Source organism: Dendrobium catenatum, unplaced genomic scaffold (genome assembly GCF_001605985.2).
Source record: "Dendrobium catenatum unplaced genomic scaffold, ASM160598v2 fragScaff_scaffold_1256, whole genome shotgun sequence".
NCBI classification, from domain to species: Eukaryota; Viridiplantae; Streptophyta; class Magnoliopsida; order Asparagales; family Orchidaceae; genus Dendrobium; species Dendrobium catenatum.
In genome coordinates this window covers 132615-159631 of record NW_021319718.1, presented here as the reverse complement: position 1 = coordinate 159631, position 27017 = coordinate 132615, and the positions used below count along the sequence as shown (strand labels likewise).

The 27017-nt window shown below is 34.9% G+C and overlaps 2 protein-coding genes across 3 annotated transcripts; one reads left to right on the top strand and one right to left on the bottom strand.

Moving 5' to 3' along the window:
• Window positions 1–2675: 2675 nt before the first annotated feature.
• Window positions 2676–21063, top strand: LOC110116274. Of its 2 annotated transcripts, none has more exons than XM_028699346.1 (5): window positions 2676–2977; window positions 3094–3225; window positions 3317–3354; window positions 4029–4095; window positions 20580–21063. In XM_028699346.1, the coding sequence occupies exons 1-5, from the start codon at window positions 2702–2704 to the stop codon at window positions 20943–20945; spliced, it is 879 nt and encodes a 292-aa protein (XP_028555179.1). In that variant the 5' UTR covers window positions 2676–2701; the 3' UTR covers window positions 20946–21063. The 2 variants fall into 2 exon arrangements, with proteins under 2 accessions (XP_028555179.1, XP_020705451.1); XM_020849792.2 differs by having other exon boundaries at window positions 2676–3016.
• Window positions 21064–22369: 1306 nt separating this feature from the next.
• Window positions 22370–25178, bottom strand: LOC110116338 (protein HEADING DATE 3A). Its single transcript, XM_020849885.2, has 4 exons — window positions 24924–25178; window positions 24737–24798; window positions 22789–22829; window positions 22370–22716 (listed from the first exon to the last, which is right to left on the bottom strand). Exons 1-4 carry the CDS (start codon window positions 25119–25121, stop codon window positions 22487–22489), a joined length of 531 nt encoding a protein of 176 aa, XP_020705544.1. The 5' UTR covers window positions 25122–25178; the 3' UTR covers window positions 22370–22486.
• Window positions 25179–27017: the final 1839 nt, after the last annotated feature.

Here is a 27017-nt window from a genome sequence, read left to right as displayed (position 1 = left end):
TCGTTTTTTATTTTGTTTATCATTTACAACTTGTGGTTGAAAAATCTTTTTCTAAAAATTCATTAACAATTAAGTTTTAATTTCCAAAGTTTAAAAAGAGGGTTCAAATTTTTTAATTACCAATTCACCCCCCTCTTGGTTAGCCACTGAGACATAAGCTTGGGTTTAACAACCTAATTCATTGTGAACGAATCTCAACAGATTTCACAAGTCCCTTGATCCACCACCAATACAATAGTATGCAGTCCATCCTTACCTTTTCCCCCAATATCATTCTCATCAGCATCCTCTATGTTTTGTTCCTCTTTTTCTTTCTTATCACTATTCATGTTATCTTCACTATCTTTGATGACCTTGTCCAACGGATCTTCCTTCCTAAGAGAGGTGTTCAAGAAAACCAATCTCTATGTCATTTCCATAAGCTATATATTCTTCCAAATATAAGATAGGTTCCTTAACATTTCAGATATTAAGACCTGCCTGTACAACCGGTTCACCATTAATTGGTTAAACCATAGTTTTGGAGATATTGTTATTCTTCTTGGGTTGCGGATGAGCAACAAAGCAATCATTAATCGAATGTCCGTGGATTTTACATTGAACACAAAAATCCAGAACCTTTTCAAACCTATCTCACAAGATTGTTATTAAAAGAATTATAAGATATCTAATTGGCACCTAAAACTTAGATATTTGATATCCTAGGAATATCTCAACTTTTGACCTTAAATGATATTTAGATTTGATTTTTTTTGGGTGTAAAGTAGATAATAAAAACACATCTAAAACTTGTCAATTTATAGGATAGTCTTTAGTTTTCTGATCTAGAAAAAACAAAACTTTGTAGCCCTGTCCATCGCTATAGTAGAGTATGTAGCTGTAGGAAGCTGTGTTTCCCAAATCCTATGGTTGAAGCAACATATTCTTGACTTTGAACTACATGTAGGTACAATCCCTATTATGTGTGATAATATTAATGTAATTTGTATTTCTAAAAATTTAATTCAACATTTCAACACTAAAGACATTGATATTAGACATCATTTAATTAGGGATCATGCATCCAAGGGTAATGTAGAACTACTGCATGTTGATACTAAAAACCAATTTGCAAATAATTTTACCAAAACCTTGAACTTTGATACTTTCAGCACACTTATGACTAGACTAGGTGTCATTGACATAAGGGCTTAGAAAAATTAGGGTAGTGTTATGTCATTTATTTATGTAAGTTTATATTTTTTATTATGAGTTTGTGTTTGTGTATGTTTGTGTTTGTTTGTGTTTGTTTCCATCATGATTGTTTATTTATGTTATAAATTTTTTTATGTATTCTTATAAATTTAAATCGTGGAATTATCCCTGATCATCATGCACAAAACTTAAATTTTTACTTAAATATATTGTACGATACACTTATCAAACTGTAAGATGCACGTATGATTCCACTGTTGGGCACTAATAATTATCACATTAACTATTATGGATGATCACTTTTTATTGATACTATGTATGAATGATTCATCTTACTGTACAATTACTTTAGTCAATAGTCATACCAATGACTCCTCAAGATGACGATTTTACACTATTCATAATGGGTGATCCTCGATCAAACTATATTATTTGAATTTAGATTGTATGTTCTTGAAGAGATATTTTGGATATATGGGATCAGATAATTTGATTTAGAGATCATATTGTATGAACGATCTGAGCTATAAAGGTGGATATTGAACTTCACTTTTTTCACACCTTCAAGCATACTGCCACTACCCGACTCGATATCACACATGTCATACCATATCCAATTATGGCAAGACTGACCCAATGAACTAGTTGGAGAAGTACTGAAACAAAACTTCCAATTTATATACTATACAAAGCCACTATTGAATGTATTATAAAACAAAAGACTACTAAATCTCAACATGATTTTTTTTATATATCATTCAGAACATATATAATATGAAATCTATATACAATAATGTTTGACAACAGAGAGCATAACAAAAATAAAAGTCAAGCCTGCAAAAATTAAAACTAACTAAAACATACCTACAGCACAGATCAAAACATGCTATCCCAACTACTCAGCTCGCTCCTTACCCTTCCCCAGGTCAGAAAATAAAATCAAAAGGAATGAGCAAACATGACTCAATAGGCTATCGTAGCCTAAAATAGAAATCAATAACAAAAAACAAAAGAATTGAAATCACACTACTAAATCATTGCAGCCTAGTTTATCCTTTGTGCACTTTCCTCACTTTCAACTTTTAAAATGAGGTCAAAAAATGATGAAATTCTTAATTTCTTATTCGGGTTATTGCTATCTGATCCCTTAAAGTGAGAATTTTGAAAAGACTTATAATAATAATAATAATAATAATAATGCACTAAAAATATTATTAAGTTAAATTGTTTTTTTGTGGAAATCATTATTAAGTTAAATTAATTTGTGAACATTTATCAGATATGATTACATCAAAATAATATATTTTAATAACTACGGGCTATTCTAAATGAACCACCAAGATAATAATATCAAGCTCAGAAGTATTAAAAACACCTGCACATGATCACAATCCACCACCCAATCACATGGGGCCTTAAAGAGCCATAAGACTTTCGAATCCTTCGCCAGTATTATGACCTTTAATAATTCATTCAAACCAAACAGTGCATTTCGTCACCATTATTGATGGAGATACTGACACGCTGCTATGCTGAACCATTACATATAAAAAGAGTTCTCCAGGGAAAGTTACTCGCCAAAGAATGCATTTATATCCTTTCCCCTCCGCAACTGTGCGACCTGATTCTGCTCGAAGAAGCTGCGAGATGTCGGCTTCTTCTGCTACCTTGTCCCGTTCTCTATCCAAGACCTGCTTCTCCTCCTCACCTCCCTCCAAGAAGAAGAAGAAGCCGATCCTGTCCTTTTAACGGAAAGTCATTAGCCTGTGTTTCTGCTTTCAAGGTAGGAGCAGAGGAAATCGCAGAACTTGCAAAAAATAAGGTAAAGAACTCATCAATTTTGAATTTTGGTTGGAAAAGATTGAGCTTTTCGAAGATTGAGCTTTTCTTCTTGAGTAGGTTTTGGTTGCATCTACTCTCTCTTATGCCATTGGGCAGCTCTCAAAGTCGTTTGCATCGGCTTTTAATGGAGATGGCATTGAGTTGAAGGCGGCTGTCAGGTCCGGAGGGATGCCATCGGTCCATTCTGCGGTAAATCTTCTTTCTCTTTTCCGTTTATTTGTTTTACTGAATGATTGGAACTTATTCGTTTATTTGAAATTCTATGAACTTTGATTTGCAGAGCGTTGTTGCTGCTGCCACAAGTCTTGCTTTAGATAGGTAAGCACTAATGAGCTGAAGTGTGTTGTTCATATTTGATTTTTTTATTATTGCGTCGAATATGTACTGCATATGAGCATCAGATAAAATTGATGAACATCAATTGCAGAAATTTTCGTTAGCCCGGAATGAGCTAATTTTATTATGTTCAAGCTGGCATTGTCTGCTTAGGGCATTTCCAACCGAACTGCAAATGCATGAATGGCGTCGCTCGCAAGCTCCAGCCGAACGGCAAAATTTCCGGTATTTGGTTGCTGGCGAACAGTGCGACGCCAATATGCGTTATTTTTCTGTCTCTACCGGATTTGCCGAAGAAACGCTTGAAGGAGAAAGATGGTTACCTGGGTGTCAAATGGAGTTTGATTGGAGATGAATCATGCCATTTTTTTGTTACACTGCATTTTGAAGTGAAAAATAAGATTTTCGGTTGGAGATGCCCTGAACGACGAGCAGAACAAGAACAATTATCTAGCTGAACACAGCCTATTTGCAAACGCTGAGCTTTATTTTGATACACTTTCAATAATTGGGTGCTCATAGTAAGCTTAATTCCATCAAGTTAGGGTCAGCTGTATTCCTAAGAAAGGAGATTTAAGTATTTTTCTGCATACTGGTTTGATTATTTCTATATGTTTAAATTTAGCTATATAGCTAGATTAATTTATACAGTGCAGGGGGTTTTCAGATCCAATTTTTGGCATGTCAGTGGTGTTTGCTGCGCTTGTAATGTATGATGCTCAGGTACATCTGTTAAACTTTTGAGCATCATTTATGTTTAGTTATAAAGACTATCCATTCTGATCAGTTTACTGCATTTTTTTTCTCTTGGAAGAAGCTTTTACGTTGACTAGTGTGCTAGTTACTTCTTGATGCTTGTTGGTTGCTTTGATTTATTTTTATGTATCCAACGATGAAGGAAATAACATGATATTTGTATCTATTAGGTGGTACTCAGAATATGCTCTTATGTTATTTTCTTAAGAATGGAGGCTCTGATATATCTTTCTGAAATCAAGTCATGCCCCGTTTCAGGTCGCAACAATAAAGTGACAAGTAAATCATGGTTTGCTTATAAAGATAATACTGATTGATGCTTATGAAAAGAAAGGGCAGAAGAATGGAGGTCTCATCATATTTTTAGGGAGCATTCTACAATTTGAAATGCAATTAGATGATCCTAACCATTGTCTGACCTAGCCATTTGGGGGCCTACAGTGATGACTTCTTATCACTTTTTTGAAGAACTAATGGAGTATAATACTGTTGTTGTTATTGTTGTTGTAATGGAGTATAATGTTTTGATGTTCTTGATACCACAAGTCCGCAAATTTGGCAGATATAAATTGTGGCAGTTAGATTGACTAGAATAATTTCGAGAACTTATGTGGAGAAAATTTAGAACAATTGAAAAGGTGAGGATAAGCCTCCATTTTTTGTCGAAATATTTCTCTTCAAGAGAAAATCCAAAGCCTAAAATGATCTGTGAATCAAATGCTTACAAATGTCAGAAAAAACTTTGAGAAATTTGGATATAAATATATTAATCATGCGAAAATTGATGAATCTTGTAATGATGGGGGTGAGATGATTGTGGAGAGATGATTCTAGCTAGATGGGATATTATGGCAAGCAACTATTGCATGCCCTTAAGGTAACACTGATTAGTGCACCTAATGAAAGTGAAGAGGGACTAGTTTCCCCTTGGTCACTTTCATGAACTGGGTTTGTTCAATTCTCTTTGAATCCATTTGGCCAATTCAATGATTGATCATGCTTACTTTAGTGTTTTTGGTATCTTTAGAATCATCAAGACATGACGGGTCAGTTTGACTTTGAATTTGCAAAAATCACTTCTTTTGGTCATCTAAATATTTTTTAAATTTTATTAATTTTTTCAGTGCTTTGCGATTTGAAATTTCTATCAAGATTCATGCTTGATGGATAGGAAATTCACATTTCTATTTGCTACTTCCTATCTTTAAACATTGAAATCAACAAGTATGAGCATTTTAGCGCTTTTTTAGTCTCCATCATAGGTTTAGCCAAATGCTCCATAAGTGCCTTCACAAAAGCCTTTTGGATAAGAAAATCAGGTCTTTGTTGTCCAAATTCCTAAACACCTTAAATCATTTAATTTCCTTATCTTAAACTTTGTTGTCATCAAATATTGCAATAGACTTTGTTATTAGTTTTTTGGAACAAAATGTCTAAACTCAACTAAGGAGTAGCTTTAGGAGTGGAACATGATGTGCCACAAAGTATCACAAAAGTGATGAAATAATATAGAGAAAGAGTGACCAAGATTTACATATAATCATGGCAAGAAGATGATCTGATCAACTAATCACATAAGCTATAAATAATAGTCAACATATGAGACTCACCTACTCTTCTCAAAATTTGAATATTACCATTCTTCCCACATTGTGGTGGTTGCAAGAGTTGCTTGTTCTTATGGAATTCTATTACTTTTCGAACAAACCTTGAAAAATAATCAAGGGAAAACTACGAGTTAGGAGGCTTTTTGTGTGATATTTCTTTTTAACCAAAAACACGTGAACAAATTATAGGTGATGTAAGGTACATTAGTACATAACTGTATGAATTGTTCTTAAGTTCCATTGTCACACAACTACCATTCTTTAAACTATAAGTAATAAGAGTCTTGTGAATTTAATTGAAAGTATAGATTATCTTGGATGGGTGTTTTAAATTTATAAATATTAGCGAGGATTCACGCTAATTGAGGAAATGAACTCTTTGGTAGTTTTTTGTCTCGAAGTGTGCCACTTTAATAATATATTCATATTGCTATGGATTTGCTCTCTGGTGTAGAAGCAAGTTTTTTGAAAATGTGTTATAGAAGCAAGTTGTAATGGAGTTTTTAGGCTTAAAATTTTGCAAATCAAGCAATTAGCACAAGGCATATCCTGTGTTTTAATATTTGAGTTATTGTTCACCACCTATGATGCACCGATACTATTTTTCAAAGATGCATGCATTGTTAGACACGTATCAGACATGACATGCATTAGACACGCATTCGATAGGTTTCTAACATGTCGAAGATGCGTCTGATTAAAAAAATATTGAAAGAAAATTGGACATGCTTGTCTTAAATATTTTATGAATTTTTTAAAATATGATTTCTTGTATTCAAAATTTTTAATTAAGAAATTAAAAACTAAAATTTTGATTTTCTCTACACAATGCCAAATTAATTGTTTGCACTTAATACCTCATTCCTTAAACTTTCTTATTTTCATTTCTCTATAGCGAGTCATGGCTAGGGTTTCATAACAACGCCCGATGCCATATCAATATTGATGTTGGACTTCATCACAACATCAATATTTTAAATCATCTCAATATTGGAGTCTGATGCTGCCTTGACATTGAAAAGTGATGCTAGCAATTTCTACGCCCACAATCACTTCCCTGCATCGTCTTGACATCTCATCTTTGTCCAACATCATCTCGACATCAATGAATAATATCATCTCGACATCGACGCCTGATGCTCATTACATAACATCGATGCTCGGCTTTTGACAACTCTTCAGGCCTTACACTCTGGCAATTCTAGACCGGCCTTGAGTGCTTGTCGGAATGGTTTGACAACACTTTCCCTCTTGAATGAATATTTCTTATTCATTTTTTTCTTAAAAGATGGGAACGTTCTATCACTAGTTTCTATTGCTTATCTCGAGCTCTCTCCTTCACCACGAAAGGTTCGAGGCTTATCATTTCCCCCAAGCACCAGTTTTGGCTGAGGGTTAGGATTGCAAGATTGTTTTGGTTTATCCTCATACTGCATTGGCAGTTTGCCTTAATCTATATTGTATACTGCTGTCTTGGATTATTATTGCCATTAAAAATATTAAAATTTGGAATAGAATATCCCTTCAGATATGACACCTAGTAATATTCTACTGGGTACAGACAACCTTTCCCCACATTCTCTGCCAATTCAGAAGCTATAATGGCTTTAATCTTTTCACTGATTAAGCCCTCTAGCTGTGCGGACGTTATAGGTTCGGAGGCACTAGCCATGTTTTATGGAGTACACTGGCGAGCTGGGTCATCGGTCCTATGCCAGCTCAGCTCTTCAATCAAGCTGCGAGCAACACTCCAGCAAATATGTCAAATCCCCAAATTCCCCAGGCTTCAGGAGTACATAGATGTGCCTGAAGGCCCCAATGAAATCGATGACCCAGCCAGCTAGCATAGTCCAAAAAATGTGGCGAGCGCCTTTGAACCTGCAACGGACGCACAACTAGAGGGCTTAATTAGTGAAAATATTAATATCATTATAGCTTTTGAACTGGCATATAATTTTTTGGGGAATGGTTGCCCGTACCTGACAGAATATGATTAGGTGCCGTATCCAAAGGGATATTATGTTCCAATGTTTAATATTTTAAATAACAACAACAATTATATATAGCAGTATACAATGTAGATAAAGACAAGTAGCTGATTCAATATGAGGATAAGCCAAAACAGGCTTACAATCCTAACTCTCAGCTAAATATGGTGCTTGGGAGAAATGATAAGCTTCGAATATTTTCTAGTGGAGAAGAGCACCTGAGATAAGCAATGGGAGTTGGTGATATAACATTCTCATATCTCAAGGAGAATATGAATAAAGTATATTCATTCAAGAGGGAAAGTGTAGTCAAACTATTCTGACTAGCACTCAAGGCTGGTCTAGAATTTCCAGAGTGTAAAAGGCCTAAAGTGTCTTAAGTATATTGGCAACCCGAATTATTGCCCGTATCATCAGGTAATCAGCCACCGAATTGAAGATTGCTACGCCATCAAAAATTGGCTGGAAAAGAAGTATAGAAGAGAAAAAATTCTCGTTGTTAGATAACTTGTTAATTCATTCCAGAAAAGAATCCATCCGGATGGTCACATCCTCTTCCGTACCCCAGCTTATAGAAGCAACAAAAAAAAGAACCGATGCAATAAGAGCAATGGGAGACTGTGGTCTCCAAGAAGTCAACTAAAATGCTAAAATAGCTAGAAGAAGTTCTGGGTGTTAAGTGGAAGTCTCCTACTGAGCTAATGTTAAACTTAAAATGGTTGCCTGCGCCACATGCATCCACCTCCAAACAACATTCTAATCAAGCTAGCTTATCTAAGTCTGGTAAGGCAAGATCAAAATCTTCTAAGAAGAAAGTCAAGCCAAAGAAGCCCAAGGAGAAGAAGATAACAACTCAAAGGGCTATCGATAGTTTGGGTGAATATCACTAGACGACGAGGCGGCCTATGAAGCTCACCAACTTCATGAAGGAGCTTAAAATAAATGAAAATGAAGAGGTATATGATGAATTGCTTCATACAGAGACATGCCTAGTCATTTCGACGACATCAAATATAGTGGCATGGGAGGAATATGCTAAAGAAGCGGTCACTGAGTCATATCTAATGGTGTCATGATGCGGACATCCAACCGTCCATGCTAATCCGAGGAGCTGAAGATCGACGACCGAGATCACTTTGTTTTATTTTCGTTTATTAAGTGTATTTTAATTTAGTTTTGCAATTTCTCTTTTTTACCCTCTTGTCTTATGTAAGCCCAAGGGGCGAATGTGTCTTTTAATTTCTCTTGAGGCCTATATATAGAGGCCAAATTTGTCCTTCCAATTAAGCAATAATCATTAATTTAAATTTGAAATTTAATTTCAGATTTAAATCAATTAATCACTTAATGCTCCCAATTAATGACAATTCAAATTCAAAATTTGAATTTGAATTAGCATTAATTACTCCTTAAATTCGTCCTTCCAATTAAGCCAATAATCATTAATTTAAATTTGAAATTTAATTTCAGATTTAAATCAATTAATCACTTAATGCTCCCAATTAATGACAATTCAAATTCAAAATTTGAATTTGAATTAGCTTTAATTACTCCTTAATTTCCTCTCCCCTCTCTCCCCATATGGCAGGCCACCTCACCTTTATTGCTTTTCTATTTAATTGCCACATCACCATGGCCGAAAATCTCAAGGCTCCACTGCAGTTAATTCCCTCCTCTTAATATTACTCTCTGGCCGAAATCCCCCCCCACAGCCCCACCTCTTTAATTCTTTCCAAATTCTGTTTTCTTTTATTTCTGGAAACCAATCCTGGAATCTTCTCTCACCCGATCACTCCCCCTCTCAAATTCCCTATCTCCCGCTTCAATTGCTTGCTGGAATCAAGGCGTGAATGTTCCCCCAATTCCTCTACATCTTATTCTACTAAAATATGGAGATTCACCTCAGATTTTTGTAAGAAATCTGAAACGGTTTTCATAATTTTAGAGCAAGAGTTGGAATTAAATCCAAATCATCTCCTTCCCTCACCCCAATTAAATCAATTCTTGAATTAATTCACGGGAGGAGAGAGCCTTAAGGAAAGCTTTTGATCACTACTCCACCTCCTTCCTCTCAACGGATCAGCCAAATTTTCCATGAACTGAGTTGCTGTCCAAGCTTTCCTAATCAATTGTAGGTGGCTGGCCAGAATTTTCCAAGTACCAAAGCTGCTACCTAGCAATCTTAGCAATCTTCTATTGCTGTCCCGCTATCTCTAAATCACAGATTGCTGTCCAGCTGCATCCAGAGAGCTCGTGGTGGCTGTCTGCTTCCTCTCAAACAACTAAATGATCACAGGAGCTAGAGAGCCTGATTTTCCACTGAACAGGATTGCTGTCCAGTATTCTGGAGGCTGTTAAACTGCTGTCCAGCAGTTTTTCTGCAATCCCACACCAGCTGGCTAGCCCCGGAATTCGACCCATTACTGTCCGGGCTTTTCTGGACATTATTGGATTGCTATCCAGGGATTTCCAACAAGAAGAGTTGCTGTCCAAGACTTCTAAGAACCAAAAGCTGATGTTTAAACTTATGTATTGGCTCTTCAAGACCCATAGGATTCAAGCCTCCTATCCGTTCTACATCATGTCACCAATGGATTATAATTTAGAAGAGGATATGCATTTTCCAAATAAAAATGATTCAGATCCCGACATAGCATCACAAATGGACCAGGTGAAACTCGAGGATGATTCTGAGTCTACAAGTGAATCCCTAGACACGGCAATGGATGACTCTGAAGAGAATGATTCATCAAATAAATCCGAATAAGATGAAGTGGTCCATGTAAGCTGAAATTAGATAAGGTGCAAACGCATAATTTCCCTTAAAATATTTAAATTTCATTTGGATTCATTTCAAGGATTATACAAAATATCCAATACGAATGCATTTTCTAAAGCCTAAACTTGACTAGATTAGTGCTCTTAGATAGAAGGGGCTTAAGAAGCTTTGGTGCCACTTATTACATTATTCACTTTGATAAACACATTTTAAATGGTTTCCAAGCAATATAAAAACAATACTTATTGGGATTTATGAAAATTGTAGAATACTTAACCCACCCATCGGATTTTTATCAATCTAAATTTTAAATCCCATGATGAATAACCAATGCAAGTATTATTCTTATCATAAAATATATTATTAGGATCTACCGTTTTGAATAAAAGATCCTAAACATTTGTATTGATTATTGCATAAATCTTAAAGACTTACTTCCTGAGGGTCCCATTCAAGTTCTCGCTAAGAATGGCCAGCCACGATACCATTTGGAAAGGAACATCTCTTATGCAGCCCTATCAAGTTATTTGAACTTGTCCTGTGCTCTGTTTAATGCATGAAGGACTTCTTTGGAGGATGCTGGTCAAGTTTAATAAACTTAAATTGTAGCATAAAATTATCTGAGCCTGTAAGCCAGGCTCAATGAGCTTGGCTGATAGCCCAAATAGTATTTTTTTGTTTCAAAATTTAGAAGTCAATTTTGACTTGAAATAATTAACATGTTCACATAAAGTTGTTACAGAAACAATTGAAAATATCTTAGCACAAGGAAATTTGCAGGTCTTCAAGCTTGATGTGTACGTGTTCTTGGTTGCTTATGATGTAACTATCAATTCTTATACAAGGAGTTTACTGATGGTTGCCAAGTGTTTGCTCTTCATCAAAAGCAGTATAGGAGCTTAACAAGTTGTCATATTGAATATAGGGCATTCTCTTTAGACATTTGTTGACCCCTGCATCAAAATACGTACAGAAAGGGGCAAAATCTGCTAATTAAGTGACATGCGTGTCGGCACGGCGCCTCACTTGAAGGGCCAAATGACCTTTGATTTCCAAAAGAACTGAGCCGCTGCAATCATGACATCAAATTCTCATAAAAGGGAAACCCTCGCGGTCAAATTGAATGAGATCGGTCAAAGAGAACGATCGACAATCAAAATTGATGTGCGACGTTGCCCAAATGACGTCCGATCTCGAAACGGACTCCGACGTTGCGTTCAGAATATCATCAATATTGAAAAATAATTGTAAATTCACCCTACGGGATTCGTCCGGAGAAATTGGCATACATTTTAAGACTATAGTGCACTAATTTCGAGAAAGGACGCACAAATCAAAATGCTTTTTAGTGACTAATTTGTCATTGTCATCTCACAATATAATAACAGCAATAATAAAATCTTATAATTATTATGATCACATTTAGTTAATGTAAAATTTTAAATCAACTCAATTAAATGCTTACCTCGAACGTTCTGCTCTGAACCCTGCGCAAATCTCTCGAAATCCTGCTGATTTCTTGTCATTTTGCATAAATCTCGTTGATAGCTTGATCGATTGACGCTAATACATGATGAAACGAGAATGAAATTTGATGTCGTTTGTTTTTCCTTCCTCGGACGCATGAACATTTCCGAACTCACGCCTTCGACATTTCTTCCTCCCGCTTACAAACTCTTGCCTTCAAAATCCTCCCGCAACCTTCCACCTCCAATTCCGTTGCCTGCTTTCGTCTGCGAGCTTGCCTTGATTGCACGAGCTCCAACCTGCATCCACACCAGCCCTTACCTTGTGTGAAACTTCCGACCCAGTCAAGCTCCTCAGTCGAACGCCTCCCAGTTTCGCCTCTCTTCCTATCACGACAAAACCACTCCAGCAACCTAGCGATAGCCAGTCTCCCACACTACAGAAAAAAAAGAGAAAAGAAAATAAAAAAAGATTCAAAAATTGTGTGTACATTTTTTGTCATCACCGTCACCTTAACACCGCCTCGATGTTGCCGTCAACCAAATGAAAAAAATGAAATCTTGTTTTCGAAGCTCGCAGCGTACCGGAAAAACATTGCACTCTTTTCTATAGCTTGGTGGGAGGGAATCCTGTACGGTGGTTGCGGCGAGGCTGGTAAACCTTGTATAAACTTTTCTCTAGCATGGCAGGGACAACTTTAAGTGCCCGTGCGATTATCAGTGCCGGCGGGGAAAGAATTGTGCAAATATTTCAAACAGGTACCCTTGAAGAACCATACACGTCTTTTTCTTGCTAGGTGGGATTAAAGACCATGGTTGTAGTGTCGCCCGACACCTACCATGCATATTTTTTTCTAGCGTGGTGGGGAGACCCAACTCTTGAAATTTCTCATAAACGGGAGAAACATCGGGAGGCTGGGGAATTTTTCAGAGGACATGAACTATATAAAATCACATGGAACTTTACTTGAACTTGAATGAACTATAGAGGGCCAAATTTGAACAAAAAATACAGAGGACTTGAACACATATAGGGAATTGAATCTAATGTCGCCATAAAAATCTAACTTGTAAAATGATAAAAATCAAGCGCAAATACGCAAGAAGGGGACTCGTGGTGAACAAATCATCAATGCACACGAATGATAAGCAATGACATGTAGTTGACCTGCAGCATTCAAATAATCACAAGCAAACATTACTAAGCAAACAAGGATTTGATAGGCAAAATTCCAAATACCACTCGCTTGCAAGAAAAAACGGACAAGCAACAATCATCCATGAACATTAACAGAGAGGACATGTAATAAACAAAATGATTCACCTAGGGCATAGGTGTGAACTCATGATAGACATGGTCATTCGCCTGCAAGCAGCTACAAGCTACTTATGACGAATAACCTCTCTATGCTTACAAATGGTGAACAATGAAATTAAAATAACTTGGAATATTCAACCAAACTAACAGTAAACAGAGCAAGTGACACTCGTGTCGGCCATACAAGCAAATATAGCTACCCTCTGCAAGTAGAGGGATCTGACAGAAATTGAACATAATGATGTGATATATTCAATGAGTTCAAAGTAAATGAAGTTGGCTAGCAATCAATACCATCCAACTCCAAACACTGCTTGCTGGCAAACAAAGATCAAATATTCAATGTGCAATGGATGTAGTAGCATCCATATAGTTGGCTCTAAGAAACATGTGAGTGAACATGCCAACTCCTTTGGATATTGAAGGTTAAAATGAAGCAAAAGTAGCAATTTGCTAACCAACATGCGTAGGGAAATTGATGACGAATGCAGCTTGCTAGTTAGCATCAATTTGCAGATTGACATAAGATCGACATACAAGTAAATGCAGCAACTCATCAACTAACAAGCATAGGGAAATTAGTGATGAATACCAATCATCCGATAGTTAATGTGGCTTGCAGATAAATACATAATCCTACTTGCAGTCAATAGAAGTTGGCCGACAAATAAGTGCTTTAACTTGTTCATGAGCAATAATAGCAAACGCGGTGACCCTGCCAACTAATGGGCATAGAGAAGTCATTGATGAATGCAGGTTAACTGTAATCCAAATGACACACAAATGAACACATTAAACTACCTGCAATTGATGATGTTCCCCGCATGTGTATACAAGTAGCATGCAACAAATGCTGCAGCATCCCTGCAATCGATGTCAGTTCGCTCGCAAGCAAGTACACTAGCCCCTGTAAGTGGTGACGACTGATATACGAAGAGTGTGAAAGACCCCTTGCGAGCATACGTAGTGCAGCACATGATGAATACAAATACTTGTCGGCAACAATAGAAGAATTTTTGCATGCGCAATGACATGCATATAAGTGATGATCAGCAATAGGTAGTGAATGTAGAGAAATCCATACAACCCACGCTGTTCAATAGGCAAATGAGCACACAAGCTCTTACAAACTACGCTTGCCCACAAGTGACAAGAAGAGATTGAAAATGCATATAATGACCTGTCCATAAATAGTGTTAGAAGGATAACGAAGAATACAACAGCTTATTCATAAGTGGCTATAGAAGACCCTTCATACACATTACATGCCACTTGCAAGAAAATGCAGGAGATTTGTTAATGCACGACAATCTACCTGCATAAAACAACAAATGATATGTAGCATGACTCAAATTGTCGAACAAAATACGATCGCGGTATTGACCTTAATATTTATTTTATATGTTTATATTAGACCTTCAAGGTCTATTACAAAAAAGATTCATTAATATAGGCATGAAGCCGATAATAACTCGATCTTCTATTGACAAGTCGATAGAGTCGACAAAGTTCAACCATTAAAGTAAAATTCTCCATAAAATACCTAGATGATGGCCGCATTGATAGAAAATCTTAGCCAGAGGGAACAAAAAACATAGAAATGCCTCCCAAATTCTCATGAAAATACAAAACTAAAAATAAAGGATCACCAAAAGCCTAAGATATTTAAATTTTTAATAGATCATTAAATATTTAAAGCAAAACTCATCCACCCTTCACAACAGTTTGTTGAGGTGGATAAATTTAAAAATCACTTCAGCTCATAAAGAGTAAATCTCTTGTCAAAAATACCTCTATGATTTATTCTCAATCCATCTCTTACCAGTAAGGATGTAGCATGTATCCTCCAACTAGTAGTTTCACAACCAAATGACACCACAGGTAAACGGTTATGACCGGGACCCTCTGAATTGGGTGGTTTTGCAGCCAAATAACACCACTAAATTACGGTCATGGTCAGAGCCCGCGTGTTCCCCAATGTCTTCAAAACTTTGAAATATGAATCAATAGGATATAATCGATATGGCACAAAGTCGTCTGTTAGCTAAGGTTAATTCAAATGCTCTCTTAGATAAATATTCACTCCAGGTCCACAAGCTACTCTTAGACGAAGCAACCCATGGTTACCGACAAGGATCCTTCTGTCAGGTTGGGTCGACTACCTCCTTTAACTAAGTAGACTAGGAATTGTGATGACCTAGGACAACAGAACCTTAGGATCTTGATCGGGTCCATCATCACTTCTCTACCATCCGCTTTTAGTGTAAGATGGTGAAATTTTAAATTTTAAATTTTAAGTATCAAAAACCAAATTCTTCTCCTACTATACACCATATACCACATTTTTCACAAACTCTTGCCTTCAAAATCCTCCCGCAACCTTCCACCTCCAATTCCGTTGCCTGCTTTCATCTGCGAGCTTGCCTTGATTGCACGAGCTCCAACCTACATCCACACCAGCCCTTACCTTGTGTGAACCTTCCGACCCAGTTAAGCTCCTTAGTCGGATGCCTCCCAGTTTCGCCTCTCTTCCTATCACGACCAAACTACTCCAACAACCTAGCGATAACCAGTCTCCCACACTACAGAAAAAAAAGAAAGAGAAAAGAAAATAAAAAAGATTCAAAAATTGTGTGTACATTTTTTGTCATCATCGTCACCTTAACACCGCTTCGATGTTGCCGTCAACCAAATGAAAAAATATGAAATCTTGTTTTCGAAGCTCGTGGTGTACCGAAAAAACACCAATGCACTCTTTTCTATAGCTTGGTGGGAGGGAATCTTGTGCGGTGGTTGTGGCGAGGCAGGTAAACCTTGTATACACTTTTCTCTAGCATGTTAGGGACAACTTTAAGTACCCGTGCGATCATCAGTGCCGGCGGGAAAAGAATTGTGCAAATATTTCAAACAGGTACCCTTGGAGAACCATACATGCCTTTTCTTGCTTGATGGAATTAAAGACCATGGTTATAGTGTAGCCCGACACCTACCATGCATATTTTTTTCTAGCATGGTGGGAAGACACAACTCTTGAAATTTCACGTAAATGGGAGAAACATCAGGAGGCTGGCGAATTTACCAGAGGACATGAACTATACAAAACCACATGGAACTTTACTTGAACTTGAATGAACCACAGAGGGCCAAATTTGAACAAAAAATGTAGCGGACTTGAACACATTTAGGGAATTGAATCTAATGTCACCATAAAAATCTAACTTATAAAATGATAAAAATCAAGTGCAAATACGCAAGAAGGGGACTCGTGGTGAACAAATGCTCAATGCACACGAATGATGAGCGATGACATGTAGTTGACCTGCAACATTCAAATAATCACAAGCAAACATCACTAAGCAAACAAGGACTTGATAGGCAAAATTCCAAACGCCACTCACTTGCAAGAAAACACGGACAAGCAACAATCATCCATGAACATTAACAGAGAAGACTTGTAATAAACAAAATGATTCACCTAGGGCATAGGTGTGAACTCATGATAAACATGGTCATTCGCCTGCAGGCAGCTACAAGCTACTTATGGCGAATAACCTCTCTATGCATACAAATGGTGAACAATGAAATTAAAATAACTTGGAATATTCAACCAAACTAACAGTAAATAGAGCAAGTGATACTCGTGTCGGCCATACAAGCAAATATAGCTACCCTCTACAAGTAGAGGGATTTGATAGGCATTGAACATAATGATGTGACATATTCAATGAGTTTAAAAAAAATGAAGTTGGCTCGCAATCAATACCATCCAACTCCAAACACTACTTGTTGGCAAACAAAGATCAAATGGTCAATGTGCAATGGATGTAGTAGCATCCATATAGTTGGCTCTAAGCAACATTTGAGTGAACATGCCAACTCCTTTGGATATTGAAGGTTAAAATGAAGCAAAAGTAGCAATTTGCTAACCAACATACGTAGGGAAATTGATGATGAATGCAGCTTGCTAGTTAGCATCAATTTGCAGTTTGACATAAGATCGACATACAAGCAATTGCAGCAACTCATCAACTAACAAGCATAGGGAAATTAGTGATTAATATGAATCATCCGACAGTTAATGTGGCTTGCAGATAAATACATAACCCTACTTGCAGTCAATAGACGTTGGCTGACAAATAAGTGCATTAACTTGTTCATGAGCAATAATAGTAAACACGGTGACCCTGCCAGCTAATGGGCATAGAGAAGCCATTGATGAATGCAGCTTAACTGGTAATCCAAATGACACACAAATGAACACATTAAACTACCTGCAATTGATGATGTTCCCCGCATGTGTATACAAGTAGCATGCAACAAATGCTGCAGCATCCTTGTAATCGATGTCAATGTGCAATGGATGTAGTAGCATCCATATAGTTGGCTCTAAGCAACATTTGAGTGAACATGCCAACTCCTTTGGATATTGAAGGTTAAAATGAAGCAAAAAGAGCAATTTGCTAACCAACATACGTAGGGAAATTGATGATGAATGCAGCTTGCTAGTTAGCATCAATTTGCAGTTTGACATAAGATCGACATACAAGCAAATGCAGCAACTCATCAACTAACAAGCGTAGGGAAATTAGTGATGAATACGAATCATTCGACAGTTAATGTGGCTTGCAGATAAATACATAACCCTACTTGCAGTCAATAGACGTTGGCTGACAAATAAGTGCATTAACTTGTTCATGAGCAATAATAGTAAACACGGTGACCCTGCCAGCTAATGGGCATAGAGAAGCCATTGATGAATGCAGCTTAACTGGTAATCCAAATGACACACAAATGAACACATTAAACTACCTGCAATTGATGATGTTCCCCGCATGTGTATATAAGTAGCATGCAACAAATGCTGCAGCATCCTTGTAATCGATGTCAGTTCTCTCGCAAACAAGTACACTAGGCCCTGTAAGTGGCAACGACTGATATACGAAGAGTGTGAAAGACCCCTTGCTAGCATATGTAGTGCATCACATGATGAATACGAATACTTGTCGGCAACGGTAGAAGAATTTTTGCATGCACAATGACATGCATATAAGTGATGATCAACAATAGATAGTGAATGTAGAGAAATCCCTACAACCCACGCTAATCAATAGGCAAATGAGCACACAAGCTCTTACAAACTACGCTTGCCCACAAGTGACAACAAGAGACTGGAAATGCATATAATGACCTGTCCATAAATAGTGTTAGAAGGATAACGAAGAATACAACAGCTTATTCATAAGTGGCTATAGAAGACCCTTCATACACATTACATGCCACTTGCAAGAAAATGCAGGAGATTTGTTAATGCACGACAATCTACCTGTATAAAACAACAAATGATATGTAGCATGACTCAAATTGTCGAACAAAATACGATCGCGGTATTGACCTTAATATTTATTTTATATGTTTATATTAGACCTTCAAGGTCTATTACAAAAAAGATTCATTAATATAGGCATGAAGCCGATAATAACTCGATCTTCTATTGACAAGTCGATAGAGTCGACAAAGTTCAACCATTAAATTAAAATTCCCCATAAAATACCTCGATGATGGCCGCATTGACAGAAAATCTTAGCGAGAGGGAACAAAAAACATAGAAATGCCTCCCAAATTCTCATGAAAATACAAAACTAAAAATAAAGGATCACCAAAAGCCTAAGATATTTAAATTTGTAATAGATCATTAAATATTTAAATCAAAACTCATCCACCCTCCACAACAGTATGTCGAGGTGGATAAATTTAAAAATCACTTAAGCTCACAAAGAGTAAATCTCTTGTCGAAAATATCTCTATGATTTATTCGCAATCCATCTCTTACCAGTAAGGATATAGCACGTATCCTCCAACTGGTAGTTTTACCGCCAAATGACACCGCAGGTAAATGGTTATGATCGGGACCCTCTGAATTGGGTGATTTTGCCGCTAAATGGCACACTAAATTACGGCCATGGTCAGAGCCCGCATGTTCCCCAATGTCTTCGAAACCTTGAAATATGAATTAATAGGATATAATCGATATGGCACAAAGTCGTCTGTTAGCTAAGGTTGATTCAAATGCCATCTTAGACAAATATTCACCCCAGGTCCACAAGCTACTCTTAAACGAAGCAACTCATGGTTACCGACAAGGATCCTTCTATCAGGTTGGGTCGACTACCTCCTTTAACTAAGTAGAATAGGGATTGTGATGACCCAGGACAATTGAACCTTAGGATCTGCATCGGGTCCATCATCACTTCTTCACCATCCGCTTTTAGTGCAAGATGGTGAAATTTTCAATTTTAAATTTTAAATATCAAAAACCAAATTCTTCTCCTACTATACACCTTATACCACATTTCTCTACGTATCTATTTGACGACTAGCCTTAATCGAAAATTCTCTCTCGCTATGGGGAGGGGTAATTAACTATAGGGGCTTGCGCCTATAGGAAACCTGAACTCATACTATAAAGTCCTCACAAAATGAGGGTAAAATCTCTAGATAGTGACTTATCTATAAACCCAATCTGCCTTCTGAAAATTTGCCTAGAAACTCAACTGTTAAAACTCTCCTCGACGACTCGAACAAAAGATTAGGGTTTGCGGAGAGGCCTTGGCGCAAATTTTCGGAGCCCACAACATTCCTTTGAGTTTATGAATTTCATGGAATACACTTCCACATGCTAGGTAAAGTAGAACTCCAACATTGTCTCAGCATGCTTACAATTTTCATTCCTACTTTTTGTGTATTATTTCATTTCATTTTATTTTATGTTATGAATTTCTTGAAGGAAGATGAATCTTGGATGAGAGAGAGGTAGGAAAAAGAAGAGAATAGGAACTAAATCTTTTTCTTGGCTTGCACGCTTAGAACTTTTACAACCGTCTCTATTTATAGAATAAAAGAGCTAAAAGGATAAATTGCAGTTAAAAGCTAACATAATCTAAAATTGAACCAATATCTAACATTTTAACTTACGAATCTTCTATCAACTTATCAACAGGGACAACATCTATTTTCATTACTTATATCCTTTTAGTTATGATAAGAACAAAGAAGATAGTGAAGGTTACATGTATTGTGTCGAAATATTTGCAACAATTGTGCAAACCAAACCAATGCCATGCTAACCTTAATAATATACTATGCTTATCCTGAATTCTGATTGAATCTGATACTCAAATTATGTTTGCTTTATTTAAAAACTCAAGGATCTTTGCTCTCAACAGCAACCATTTCATATTTTCAGATTATTTCTTTCTTTGTTTACAATTACTAATGTGTATCAATCAAATTCAGGGAGTTCGAAGAGAGGTCGGCTACCATGCTAAGATTATTAATGAGTTATTGAAAGCTCAGGATTTGAAATCTAAATCAGGTACATCCTCTATAACTTCTGGGGAAAGTGGTTCTGTGTTTTCTGACTCGGAGAATGCTAATAATTGCATTGGAAAAACAAAAACAAATTCCCTGCTAAAATCTGGAATTACTTCAAGTAATTTGGAGACATTGCAGAGTTTAAAAGTTGATTTCAAAGAAACATCACATAAATCAGAGAGCAGCTGTAGCCCATTGAATGAATCAGTTGGCCATACAGAGATTCAGGTGTTAGCAGGTGGTCTGTTAGGTTTCATTATAAGTTTGATGGTTAATTCAATCATTTAATTTCTAAAAGCTGCAATAACAGTTATACAGTAAAATTTTGATGTTTTGAAGCTGTAACATTATTCATTTATCCTTGATAAATCTTTTAAGTATTATTTACATAACTCGTCTACTATTACATTGTTTGTTCCTTGTCCAAGCATTCAGAGTTGATTAGTCAGGATTTCCTAGCCTTTTGAAAACTTTATCTTGTTCGAAAAAAGTTCAAATGTGTGTGTGTATATATATATATATATAGTTGCGATTTACATACATGCCACATAGTTTATATCTATTTATACATCCAACACATAAATTTTCATACTGTCTAAACCAGATATCAGATAAGTTTAAGTTAATGATGATATTTTTAATATGATTTAGAGATTTGGGTGATATGCATGTAAATATATATCAAAATTTATTTATTAGATGCGTTAAATAAGTAAAACATTTGTTGTATGCATGCTGTAGTTTTTTATCTTTTTGCTTTAGTCATGGATGTTCTTACTAGAAATTTGCTAGAGGAGATATCCTAGTGTATGTTTTTTGCTGATGATATTATACTTGTTGATAAGACTAGAAAGGGAGTTGAAGGTAAAGTTGAATTATTTAAAGTTTTCATTTCAGTATATCTAAAATAGATTACATGAAGTGTAATTTTATTAGTAATAGATCTATTGGGGGGATTGTGACTTTGGACGATCAAATCATTAATAAGAGTACATGTTTTAGATATCTCTGATCTATTGTCTAGAGTGATGGTGAAATAAATGAGAATATAATTAGTAGAATTCAAGTTCGATGCTTGAAGTGAAGGAATTCATTGGGTCTGTTGTGTGATACAAAAGTACCCTCAAACATTAAGGGAAAATTCAATAAGATGGTGGTGAGAGCTGTAATGCTTATGACGTAGAATGTTGGCCATTAAAAGAGAAGCATAAAATTAAGTTAAGTGTTGTAGAGATGAGGATGCTCAGATGGATGAGTAGTTTTGCTCTTAGAGATATAATGCGAAATGAGTATATAGCTGAAAAGGTTGGAGTAACTCCAATGACAAATAAGATTAGAGAGAGTTACCTTAGATGGTTTGGTCACATAAGCCGTCGGCCATCTGATGACTTGTGACTTGATTATAAGAGTATATGTATTAGATTTGGCCTATTTTAAGAGACTTGGTTTAAAAAAATTTCTAGAAATAACATTTTTTTTATTAAATTTAAATGAGAATTTAACTCTTAACAGACACAATGGATAAAATAGATTCATGTAGCCGCCCCCACATAGTGTGGATAAAGACTTGATGTTGTTATTGTTTATAAAATATCATTGAGCCAGACCCACAAAAGGTGCTTGCAAATAACCACTTAACCGCTGTGAAGTGGTTTTATTTATTTGTTATTTGGTGTAATCGTCAAGCATGATTATTGGACCAAATGAATAGATAGATAAATAATCTATATTATTAATTTATCATCATCCGAAATAGAAGAACACAATGCAAACTACTTCACAGCAGCGGCTGTGACACTGCAGCAGAAGGGAAAAGCTCAAGGAACTCATCAGTCTTGCATTCTTCTTCCGCCGGAACCGGCTTCTCTCTGGCAGTTGAAGTAGACCGCGGCCACCGGCGAACCCAGATTATATAGCTCGGCGAAGTCTCGGGTATTGAAATTCTGACGCCAGCCAGGGGCGTAAACTGTCTGCCGGCCGAGCTGATGAAAGAGAACAAATATGAAGCGATGTATGCCTAGGCTTGGCCGAGGGCTCTCATAGCACACTATCTCACTGCCTGTACTAATTAATATATTTACATATTAATATGTTAACATAAGAAAAATGGCATAAATGTATATATGCTTACCAAATGTCGCGCTGGTCGTTGCAGGGATATCTGTGACCAACCTGCGTCAAAAATATTGGACAATAAACTAAGTTAATTCTTTTATTTTTTTTATCTAATTTTTTTATTGACAATAAGGCTTTATTTGGGACAACTTTCTTCTGCTTTTCTAGTACAAAATTTTAATTTTTGTACTAAAAATCATTTTAAGAAACATTAAGAAAGCCGTCCCAAATGAAGCCTAAATCGAATTGAATATACATGTACCCAAATTTATTCTTTATTTTTTTATTTATTTTGAGGCTTTGTTTGAGATAACTTATTGTTTTGCTTTTAAGTACTTGGTCATTATTTTTTCGTTACTTTCATAAAAATTTTAAACTAGAAAATAATTTTGGGTCAAAATATTCTAATGAAAATTTGAATAAAATTATATTCGAAATTATTAAATTTTATATTAAAAGAGCATAAAACATGAATAATTAATTAAAATCTATATTGCATTAATCTCAAAATATATATATCATTCTTATAAAAAAATTTTGATAGAATATCTTGACTGTTTTTTTCTAATTTTATTCATTCAATTTAATTTAAATAACTGGAATTAATTCTAGCATTTTTTTAAAGTATTCCTATTTTAAAATATTAATATCAGTCAACTAAGTAGATTGAATTGAGCTAATTAGAGAGGATACGAGTCAACACTCAAACATAAAAGTCTTCCCTATAAAGTAAGCCTTTTAGTGAAAAAGTTATTATTTTTTAAATATTTAATATAGAAAGAAAGTGCTCTTACATATATATATATATATATAGTATTTCCTTAAACCGAATGTAGAACCTTCTAATAGATGAACTAGCCTATTTAAAATCGAATTATTTTATTTTTGATAAAATATGTTTTTTTTGGTGCAACATCCTTCTTTATAGTACAAGGAATAAAAATGTCCATTCATTTATTAATTTAATCGTTTTAAAAAGATTTCTCATACAATTATCTAACAGCAATTTAAATGAATCTATTTGAAAAGCATAGAAGTTAATTTAGGATTCAATATTTGGGATTCTTTTTATTTTTTAAGTGGTATTTTATTACAAATATTTTTTTACATAGAAATCTTTGTAGTTAAAAATTACTTTAAAAAAAAATAAGAAAATCATCTTAAACGAAGCCTTAGCTATTCTTAGCATTTGTATCTTAAAGTTAATGGTATATTGTTACATCGCCCTTCATTTGCCTTTAAAATTTGCCTTTATTTTTTTCTCTATGATTTGACTGAAAAGGTTGTGGAATAAGAAGTTTAGGCTCTTTATTTGGGACAATTTTTTACTCATATTTATCTGTTATTTTAAAAAAAAAAGTTTTGTAATAAAAATATATTTAAAAAAAAAAAAAACTATCACAGATGAAGCCCCAGTTTCATATTATTTAGATTTCTTTTTTTCAATAAAAATTTGATTTTTTTTAATGAACTAATATTTTGTTGTTTAAAAGAAATCTAATGATATAATTTGTAAGAAAGTTTGAGAAAAAAAAAAAAAAAAAAAAACCTGTTCTAATTCTAAGTATTTCGTCCAACATCACCCATATATTTTGTGGCAATTTTTTTTCTTCTCAGGTTCTTAAGAACTGAGTAATAAAAGGTCTTAGACACCTGGTTACACTCAATGAAACAGTTTAAATGCACAGTAATTCGTACTAATTGAACTACGTTGTATACCAAGGAAGATCAAAGTGTGAAAAATCAGTCGTATATCCCATCCTGCACTGACCTGCAATATATCAACGTAATATATATCCTATAAAGTAGTCTCATTATCGTACAGTCCAATATACTTTATCTTCTTCATAGAAACCCCTTCCATTAACATTTAAACTACTTAAAAATGAAATACCCCCAGAGAGAGAGAGAGAGAGAGACAGAGAGAGAGAGAGAGAGAGAGAGAAGCGTGTGTTCCATATTACCAGTGTAAGTACTCTCTAAGCTGAGGATGACTTGGACTTGGAGCATCTGGATCGACCATGACCTGCGACACAAACATAAAATTATGCTTATTCAGTTCAATTATCAACTCTTGAAACTAGAAAAAAAAAAAAAAAGCTTTTTATTTTGCTTTTTATTGAGAAGCCATGATGTAAATAACTAAATTACAAGAGTGTAGAAAGTCCTGAGATCATTCCCTCCAACTTCAACTCTTGGCTGCTCCACCACTGCTGAGGGCTTCAGCTCTAAGCCATTGGTGACATCTTTGGAATTGTAAGTAACCCTGAGAGAAAGGCGCCTTGTGAAGGGATCAAGCACATCGCCTATCACTCTTCCTACAGTCAAAGGGTCTCTCTCTCTACTCATCTCTATCTTCCTTTGATACTGCAAGGCTGATGTGTTGAGTGAGATGTGTGAGCTCTGTACCTGTTTATATGCACTTGCTTGCCGATGGGATGAATAGTGGTATGACTTAATTAGTTAGAAAAGAATTATTTCAGTATTAAAAAATCAATTTAATATATATTTAACAATTTGTGAGAAAAAGAATTGATGATAGGAATATACTGCATTGATTGGGAAGTGTCTATTTAATTATTAGTACTTTTTTTGGTTAAATATTATTATTAGTACCATGTTGTTGGTTGGGTGAGTAAAATAATAATTACTCGTTAGACTGTGGAAATGATTGGATGAGCCATCCTGCGCTAAATTAGCTAAGAATATCCACCGTTTTTATTAATATATAAGACGGGTTTTCTACTTAACAATGTGGAAAATTAAGGAGCGTTTGGGATATATATATCTTAAAATTTTGATTTTTTTATTGATTATTAAAAAATTGATTTATATGATAATGAATTATTAGACGACTAGCTAGGCAATGACAATGGCAATAGCAGATGAAGACGAATAGTGCTCGGAGGTGATTGATAGTTGATGATGACTGGCTTTGATTGGAAGTGGTGGCTTGGGGGTGCTTGTAGATAATGGTTGGTGATCAATGGAGGTGGACAGTAATATTAGTCACAAGTGGATGGCTCAGTATGATTATAATTATTTTAAAAAAAATATATAAACAATTATTTGAAATATATTTAAAAACGACTTGATTAATCTTTTAAATAAAAAATAAAAATAACTAAGTTTTACTAACTAAATATGTTTAAAAAAAATAATAATAAAAGCAACAATCATCCCAAATGCATCCTTAGTGGCAAAGATTAGCCCTGGTGCTCAAGTCCATTATCAATTTAACTCTTTGATGTGGACATAAATCTAATATTTTTAACTCTGATGTGAGACAGAAATCTAATATTTTCACCTGCCCTACAAGATATAAATTTTTTTGTTTGGTAACTATTTAAAATTGTTTTAGTCTTTATCTTATGTACTAAAAATAATATTACAAATAAATGGAATTGGTAAATATAGTATTCTCAGCAACCCTAACATGCAATATATAATTATTTTCTTATTTGGTAAAATCTAACTATCTACAATTGCTTTAGTCTTTTCTTATATACTAAAAAAATATTACAAATAAATGTAATTGGCCTTGAAATTTAAGGGAACAACAAAATCCTTTGGTTTCAGCTTGTTATAGCTAGATAGCTCTGGTAATGCACATTCCACTCTTTTATGTCATATTTGAATTGTTAAGATAATTTTTTTTCCCAAACAAAAACTTGAAAAATAATTTATTTTTTCAAAATTACATCAGGAAATGCACCTTATATTTTTGTAAAAATACATATTCCAACGAATAAAGAAGACATTTTAATTAAAACTTTTGTTTACATAAAACTCATATTACATTTTTTTTTTAATATTTGTTTCGTTTGGGATAACATTCTTACTACTTTTTGAAGTAATTTTTTAGTAAAAAATTTATACAAAAATTTACTTTAGAAAGCAACAAAAAAGCTATCCGAAACGAAATGTTAATCATCATATGATTTTTCCTATTTAATGGCTAATGTAATCAGCCCTATTATTTTGAAATCAAAGGTTTATTTGGAATAATTGTTTAAAAAAAATGGAATAATTGGTTTTTAAACAATAACTATGATTTAATTTCGCTACCATTTTTTTTTTTGTTATTTTTTTCTATTTTTCAAAAAAATTTACAGCGGAAATTGTTTTTTACAATCAGAACACCTAAACTATTTTTCCAATAAATTTCTCAATCAATTCACGAAAAGCTGCAGCCATCATATAGTATAAATTTGATTCAATAATAATTTTCTTTTGTTTGAAAAC

What these genes read in the sequence shown, in the direction of transcription:
- LOC110116274 (XM_020849792.2), top strand. Translation starts at nt 2,702, where the DNA reads ATGGAGATACTGACACGCTGCTATGCTGAACCATTACATATAAAAAGA. An exon ending in ACAAGTCTTGCTTTAGATAG is followed by an intron (nt 3,355 to 4,028) that starts GTAAGCACTAAT and finishes TATACAGTGCAG; the next exon opens with GGGGTTTTCAGATCCAATTT. An exon ending in TTGTAATGTATGATGCTCAG is followed by an intron (nt 4,096 to 20,579) that starts GTACATCTGTTA and finishes AATCAAATTCAG; the next exon opens with GGAGTTCGAAGAGAGGTCGG.
- LOC110116338 (XM_020849885.2), bottom strand. Translation starts at nt 25,121, where the DNA reads ATGAGTAGAGAGAGAGACCCTTTGACTGTAGGAAGAGTGATAGGCGAT. An exon ending in CTTAGAGAGTACTTACACTG is followed by an intron (nt 22,830 to 24,736) that starts GTAATATGGAAC and finishes TTTTTGACGCAG; the next exon opens with GTTGGTCACAGATATCCCTG. An exon ending in AACGACCAGCGCGACATTTG is followed by an intron (nt 22,717 to 22,788) that starts GTAAGCATATAT and finishes TAATTAGTACAG; the next exon opens with GCAGTGAGATAGTGTGCTAT.